Source organism: Benincasa hispida, chromosome 7 (assembly GCF_027475165.1).
Source record: "Benincasa hispida cultivar pf3 chromosome 7, pf3_genome.v1.1, whole genome shotgun sequence".
Classification (NCBI taxonomy): domain Eukaryota; kingdom Viridiplantae; phylum Streptophyta; class Magnoliopsida; order Cucurbitales; family Cucurbitaceae; genus Benincasa; species Benincasa hispida.
This window is the reverse complement of record NC_143484.1, coordinates 52,479,166-52,487,093: the sequence shown is the minus strand read 5'-3', so window position 1 is coordinate 52,487,093 and position 7,928 is coordinate 52,479,166. Positions and strand designations below refer to the sequence as shown.

Below are 7,928 nucleotides of genomic sequence, written 5' to 3'. Positions count from 1 at the left end.
TCCAACCTTCTTTCGACAGGAGGAATGACATCTTTACTTCTGCTCTCATAGGTGAGGATGTCATCTAGCATGCTTTAGTTAAACATATTCATTTCTTTAGCACAGATTAATTTACTTGTTAGATTCATACTAATTACCAAGGGATTAAGAAAACATCATGGAGAAAGCGATTAATGGAGGAACGGAAATAGACAGAAAGATGGATATGAAAATGATCATGACATTCAATACTAATATTTAGCGTCTGATGCATGGTGTGAATGATAGACTAAAAAAATGAATACAATTGATGGTAAAGAGATAGAAACAAATACAGAAAAGTGCCTTAACACAGATCTGGACGGTGGATGTGCTTGCCGGCGGATGGAGTGGATGTAGAGAAGAGCTTCCCTCTCAGGCTTGCTCGTCCGATAGAAGTGACCTTGGTATAGAGCTTCCACGGCGGGGATAGAAAGGATTTGCCTTGAGACTCACCTCTCGACCTTGTCTCTTAAATCTTCTCGGATCTTCTCCGATCAGGCTCTTTAAATAATCTCTATCAATATACAAATATCAAAATATGCCCATATCAAGTATATTTTCCCATAGAATTTCAGAGGCTATTTTTAGGCTCAACTTTGACTCTCTGACTTGTGGACCCCACTTTATTGTTATGGAAATTTCGAAAATGGTGGAGTGAATATTCCTTCTGTTACGTGATCAATCCCGTCAGAAATGCACAACGGTCAGCTGTACACGTGTCAGAATCCTCCGCAATTGCGTTGCTCTTTTGCATCTTCAATCGTGTGCTCACACGGGTGTCATTTTTTATTACCGCATGCGGTTAAAGTTGCGTTGATCATTTAGCTCTTGATCGATTGTCACATGCGCCGTCATTGCGTTGATCGTCTATTCATTTATGAATGATGGGCGCAATGTGACATAAATGCGTTGTTCTTTTTCTCTGGAGCCATGAACGCATGCGATGACTTGATTTCCTGCAAAACAGACTTGAAATATTCTTTTCTACTATTGCAATAGTGTTAGTGGATGTATTAACGACAATTTATAATACTTGCATTTCTTAGCTAATTTCTCTACAATTGACGCAACTTTCCTTTCTTTTGGTTGCAATATCTAAATAAAGCAGTATAAATAACTTGTATTTCTATAAGTTATCATGTACCCGAGTGAAAGGGGAGCTAAGCACAAGCCAAGGGAAAGGTAAATTGGCTAAGTAAAAGCAATGCGTTAGTTCAGCTAAGAGGCATAGAGTCATGTATGCGACAATGATGAATTAAGTAGTATGTAAAGATCAAAAGGGAGCTAATGATTCTAACCAAAGGATCTTCTCTTGTCACAGGGCAGATGCAAATAGAAGAGGCATATAACCCCTTGGATAAGTAGCTTAAGACAATGAGTGACAAGTTTTAATAAATTTTTATCTAATGCTAGTTTTTATGAATGGTTTAAACAAATAGGCAGTAGATATGAAGTTTTTATACCGTGATTTTTCTTCAATGCATGCTTTAAAATGAATGTTGATCGCATGATCCACACTTTTAAATAATGAAGTTATTTATGAGTTCAGCACGCGTTTTCCAGTAAGTCTATGCCATGTTTTACCGCATGAAGAAAGTTTATCAAGGAAATTTTATATGCATACTTCGTGTTTACAAGGCACTATGCAATGATATGAAATGATGAAATATGATCATTTCAAATGTGTAATCTGGATATGTTCTTAAATGTTTAAATGTTTGTGCCTTGTACAAGCTCTATTCCAATCTTGGTACCGAAAGTATTATAAGGTACCAAGATCTCAGTGATATTAGAGATCCTTGACACTGAAGGTATGGTAAGGTGGTCAGGACCCAATTCAACTCTGCGTGAACGTATGACTATATTATCGACATTGATGAGATCCAACAAAAGAGTTCTCTCTCAACTAAGGTTATTAGAGATTGGGCAAAACGGTTCTCCCACATGTTTAGGTAGTGGAGTACTGGAATTCTTCAGAATGATGTTAATTAGTTTTATTACAGGGTTTTACATGATGTATTTTACGATTTCAGTTCCATTTCCAGAACCCTAATTATGATTTTATAAATATTTTCCTTGATACGCATGTTTATGTTATTTATGATTTAAAGTATGCTTTACATAAGATAGTCACTCACTAGGCTTTCCAACTCACTTTTTTTTAAAAAAAAAATTCCTCCCAAGTAGCGGTCGATGTCCAGAAACCTAGTGTTTTGCCAATTAGTCACTTCTCAGACCCACAAAGAGTGGAAGTTAGGTGGCTCATTATGTTCTATTATTTAGTTTTATGTCCATGTCAGAAGAAATAAGGGAGAGTTGTGTTAAACAGATGTTATATATGAGTTTGGCTTCTAAAAACAGTTATGTATGTTCATTCTAAAAACAGTTATGTATGTTCATCTTGATATTTCTTATTAGTAGTAATTATATTCTTTAAGCTGTTGTTGAAACTATGTGTTAAGTCCTAGAGAATTATAAACTGTTAATTAGGTTTAACAAGTGCTAAGGATACAGGTTTTCAGGAGTATGTTAGGCAGTATTTGTCATAAGAGGGTTGACAATTACTGTCTTCACATCTCTTCTCGAATTAAGAGGGTAATCTGGGGAAGGGTGTGACAGGTTAGAAATTCAATTCCTATCTTTTCCTAATCTTACTCTATGTGGGTCCATGCAAGTACATCATATCAACATATTTTGAAATGATTAAAATCACTTTCATCACATTTAAAATCACTCCAAAACATACTTTTAATCACTCGAAATGAAAACTAAATTTTTAATTTTACACTTTTAAATGCCTATTTGTTAGTATAACCCCTCTCTTAATTGATTTTAAATGATTAAAAATATTTCTCTAGTGATTTGAAAATGACAAAAAATGATCATAACCATTCTAGAATCACTTAAAGATATGTCATAACTCAATTCTTTTTGTTAGTATAACAAATGTGAGAATGAAGATTTGAATCTCTTTGACTTAGAGTGTGAATGAGTATATATTAACTATCACTGTACTATGCTTATATGTTCATAATATAGCCCAACTAGATAAAAATATATGTTCTTGATTAAACTCATGCCTTGATTGGTACCATTTTGTTTTTTAAAATTAAGCTTGTAAACACTATTCTAACTCATGAATTTTTATGTTATTTTTTTAATAAATAAAACAAATCTCAAAAGCTAAAAAAAAAAATAGTTTCAAAATTTTGTTTTTATTTTTAGAATTTAAATAAGACTTTAGGTATTTCTTTAATAAAGATGAAAATTATAATTGAAAAATTAAGGAAAACACAAGCATAAATTTTAAAGATAGAAAAATAAAAACAAAATCATTACAAAATAGAGTTCAAATAATTATACTTGTAACATATAAAACATATCTAAATTGATCAATACTTAAGTGTAGTCTAGGCGTACAAATTTTGATTTATAATATATCGTATAGACATAGCAAAATTCCACACTCTCTAATTCTAATGAAAAAATTAGACATGTGTCAATTTTTATTTCCATACCGGTCTAAATAGCTGAATAATGAGTTTACATGGCTAAAATATAGCATTTCATCTTCAGAATGGTTTACCCACTCCCACTCCCACCATTATCGAACTTGAACAAGGGCGGTCAAATCCCCTACCTTTCTCTGATTTTTTCCCCTTATCTCCATCCTCCAACTCTTCCATCCCTTCATTTCCACCATTTTAACCTAACCCGTCTTCTTCGCCGCCGTACCCATCATTTTCCTCTGCCTTCTTTCCCTTTACTCATTCCATCGCCTTCCTTTAGTTTGATTGGGACCAAACTCCAGGTTTGTTTTTTTGTTTGTTTGCTTTTTCAATTTCTTTATCTTTACCCCTCTCTTAATTCAATCTGCTGAACGTTGATTAACAAACTTTTTGTTAATAAAAAATAGAAAGAAAAAAGATATAGTACTTTATAGTGTCAAACTGATTCAAAGCAACATAACTTTCAACTTTCAATCTTAATAATTACACTTGGAAGTTTCTCTGATGCCAATTGAAGCAGTTAGTCTAATGACTTTGAGCAACAAACAACAGTGAACTCAACGAACAGAGGAAAACTGAGATGTGATGGAGTGTATGATCATCATTTACATTTCAACATTTCTATTTGGGTGTCTTCTTTTTTGTGTCATCAAGCTATTTTTCAAACTATGGTGGATTCCCATGAGTATTCAGAGGTTCATGAGGTCACAAGGGATTCGAGGTCCTTCTTATAAGTTCATCCAAGGCAATACCAGTGATGTTTATATCAAAAGAATGCACGCCATGGCTACACCCATGGACCTTTCCCATAACATTCTCCCCAGAGTTATGCCTAGTATTTACTCTTGGCTCAGCCTTTACGGTATGAAACTGTCTTGATTTTTTCACTTATTTATGATTATGGACCCAAGGTTTGGAGATGTGTTATATATAAACCCTTTAATCCTATTGGCGTCTCTATAATCTTTATTATCTAATATTTCTCTCAAATAATATCTAATATTCTTTTCAAATAATAAAATTGTTCTCTCCCTCTATCTGTAGACGCAGCATAAATCTTTGTGCTGAAGTTTACTGCTTATGCTTTTCTCACTTTCTTTGCTTGTTGGTTTCATAACATGAACTCACAAGTTTGGTTCCTGAACTTTTAGAGCTATGCTTCTTAGAATAGATTCTTGAATTTTAAATAATGTTTTAATGGGTCTCTTTAACCAGTACTTTAGAGTCTAATGTCTTGCAAACCAAATACTTATTAAACACCAAATTGAAATTTCTGAGGCTTAGACTTGATTGTTGTCTGAATGTATTAAAAAATGTTAAAGGGATCTATTAAACACAACTTTGGAAGTTTATGAAGTAGCTTGTAATTGAACGGCTTCCTTTTCAACTAGATGTCTCCTTTTATCTGTGTGAGTGTCTGGAATTGTGCAAACAGGGAGGAACAATCTTCAGTGGTTTGGATTTGATGCTCAGTTGATCATTACAGACCCTGAGATGATCAAGGAGGTGCTCCATGATCGACAAAAGAACTTCCCAAAAGCAAAACTCCAAGGCCACATCCATAGAATTTTTGGAAATGGACTTGTCACAGCAGAGGGTGAAAGATGGGCTAAGTCCAGGAAAATAGCTAACTTTGCTTTCCATGGAGACAGCCTCAAAGTAATTAACTCCATGCTGGATTTTAGTTTCAAAGTTTTGGTGAATTTTATGTTGAGATTTGATTGAACTGTACGAGATTATTGGGACTGTACTGCAGAACATGATCCCAACCATGATTGAGTGTGGTGATAAGATGATTGAAGGATGGAAGAATTATGAAGGGAAAGAATTGGATGTGTTCAAAGAATTCAAAGTATACACTTTGGATGTCATTTCTCATACTGCTTTTGGGAGTAGTTACCAACAAGGAAAGGATATCTTCCACATACTACAAGAGCTTTGCGAGCTATCAATCAGAAATGGATACAAAATTAAGCTACCTGTAATTAGGTAGTTTAGCCTCTCATTTGATAGCCATTTGATTTTTTGTTTTTGAAAATTAAACTTACAAGTTTGTTGACTGGGAATTCAAATGTTTAAGATGAAAACTATGGTAAGAATATTGAGAAGAAACAATCATAAATTTAAAAAACAAAGTTGTTATCAAATGGGGGCCTGGTTTTTGTTAGTTGAGTTCCTAAATTACTTGATGAAAGCTGATGTAATGTTAATAGAAATGAAACTAATGGTTGAAACGTCTTGAAACTGTTATCTGACACTCCGAATGACTAGGTGGCAGGTCTCGCTAATAATAAAACTGCTCTCTCCCTCTACTTGTAAACGTAGCTAACACATTATTAGTAGACCACATAAGTTTCTTAGTCGTTCTTTATTGTCCACGTTTTTTGTTTGTCGATTTTGTTCCTGTCATTACATTGATTTTGGTTTGTTTGCAGTAAGATTTTGAAATCCAAAGATGATTATGAAGGAAAAAGGCTTGAAAAGAGAATGAAAGATTGCTTCATGGAAATCATCAAAGCCAGAGAAGAGAAGTTGAGGAATGGTGAAGCAGAAGGGTATGGGAATGATTTTCTGGGATTGTTAATAAAGGCAAAGAATGACCCTGAAACATCACAGAGCATTTCTGTGGAAGATATCGTGGATGAATGCAAGACATTTTACTTTGCTGGACATGAGACCACCAATGTTTTGCTGACTTGGACTATGTTTCTTCTGGCATTGCATAAAGAATGGCAAGAGGAAGCAAGAAATGAAGTGTTCAAGGTGTTTGGAGACAAGAATCCAACATTGGAAGGCCTTCCAAAATTAAGAACGGTAAGATTTAACGAAGTACAGATCGATATTGAAACCTAGGATATCTTGATTTGATATCATGTAAATAATTATAGGATGTGTGTGTGTGTTTTCTTTTTTACAATGGACAGATGATGATCATCATCAATGAATGTCTGAGGCTATATCCACCGGCAATGTCAGTAGCACGACGAGTAGAGAAGGAAGTGAGACTAGGAAGCATGGTGGTTCCAACGACGATTATGCTTACAATTCCAACAGTAGCAGTTCATCATGACACGGCGTTTTGGGGAGAAGACGCACATGAATTCAAACCAGAAAGATTTTCAGAAGGGGTGGGGAAAGCGACCGAAAGCAACTTGGCTGCGTATATCCCATTTGGATTGGGGCCTCGAAGTTGCGTGGGGATGAACTTTGCAATGAATGAGGCCAAAATTGCAATGTCAATGATTCTACAAAGATACTCCTTTAGCCTGTCGCCGGCCTATGCACACATGCCGGTTCAGTTGTTAACTATTTGCCCCCAGAATGGAGTTCAAGTGATACTAAACTCAATAACAGATCACAAAGTCTGAAATGAACATTGTTTGGGTGTTAATAAGAAACAAGATGTTTGTATTCGTACTCTAAATTTGGACATTGGTATCTGAAAATCACTTGTTTAGTTAATTTTAGGTAGCTTCAAATTATAGTTACGTTATCTCAAAAAAGATGGTTTTCTACAAAGACGTGGTTGTCTAGAAGAAGGATACTAAACATTACTATTGTAATGATCGGTTGGATCTTTCACCACTGTAATTATTGAGGAAAAAATGTCAAGTTGTAATCAAAATTCAAAAAGTATAAACTTGTTTTAATGCATAAATTAGTGAGCCGCATGGTTTGAAATTAAACTCGCAAGGTACTCAAAATAAAAAATAAGAAGAAATTAAACTTGCACAACAGGGAAAGTAATCTCACAATTTTCTATACATTTGTTCATATTCTTATTCTACAGATTATAAATGCATACCATTGTTCAAAAATGTCAAACATTCGTACATTCAAATAGAAGTGAACACCATACGAGCAAATAAAAACTGATGAAATAAACATAGTTCAATTGACATAAAATCTTATAGTACTATCGATCTTGAGATTAGAGACTTGATTCGATCAATTAGATGCTTGATCTTCCCCAACACAAATATTACCAAAAAGAAATACAACCAACCCAAAAATAACCAATCAAACTAAAAATAATTAACAAATGTACCATCAATATAATATTTTTTGTTAATTGTAAATTCAAACATAACTTAATAATTATGATATTTATATTCTTAAAATTAAAAAAGAATAAAATTGTGATTTGAGCAATGACGCTTGAAATGCATGTTCCTTCCCAAAGTTACATGTTTGACTATATCTATATGTATTAGAAGAAAAAAAATAAAATAAGTTAAAATATCATTTTGATCCTTATACTTTAAAGTTTGTATATTTATAGTTCCTATATTTTTACTAAACCGTAAATTTAATTCCCAATCTAGTTTATGGTTGATTTTGAAGTTATCTAAGATTTTTTAAAGTAATAAATCCAGAGAAAGAAATGAAATTTTAACC

The 7,928-nt window shown here is 33.7% G+C and overlaps 1 protein-coding gene across 3 annotated transcripts; it reads left to right on the top strand.

Moving 5' to 3' along the window:
• The first annotated feature begins 3,574 nt into the window (after window positions 1-3,574).
• On the top strand, window positions 3,575-7,188 carry LOC120081686 (cytochrome P450 CYP749A22-like). Of its 3 annotated transcripts, none has more exons than XM_039036771.2 (6): window positions 3,575-3,832; window positions 4,051-4,392; window positions 4,966-5,189; window positions 5,287-5,519; window positions 5,966-6,344; window positions 6,455-7,188. In XM_039036771.2, the coding sequence occupies exons 2-6, from the start codon at window positions 4,116-4,118 to the stop codon at window positions 6,896-6,898; spliced, it is 1,557 nt and encodes a 518-aa protein (XP_038892699.1). In that variant the 5' UTR covers window positions 3,575-3,832; window positions 4,051-4,115; the 3' UTR covers window positions 6,899-7,188. The 3 variants fall into 3 exon arrangements, with proteins under 3 accessions (XP_038892699.1, XP_038892700.1, XP_090171643.1); XM_039036772.2 differs by having other exon boundaries at window positions 3,606-3,832; window positions 4,083-4,392; XM_090315517.1 differs by lacking the exon at window positions 4,051-4,392 and having other exon boundaries at window positions 3,692-3,832.
• Window positions 7,189-7,928: the final 740 nt, after the last annotated feature.

Excerpts from the sequence above, each read along its gene's own strand:
- LOC120081686 (XM_039036771.2), top strand. The coding sequence starts at position 4,116 with ATGGAGTGTATGATCATCATTTACATTTCAACATTTCTATTTGGGTGT. Across the intron at positions 5,520-5,965 it reads ATTAAGCTACCTGTAATTAG|TAAGATTTTGAAATCCAAAG; the intron begins GTAGTTTAGCCT and ends GTTTGTTTGCAG. Across the intron at positions 6,345-6,454 it reads GCCTTCCAAAATTAAGAACG|ATGATGATCATCATCAATGA; the intron begins GTAAGATTTAAC and ends TACAATGGACAG.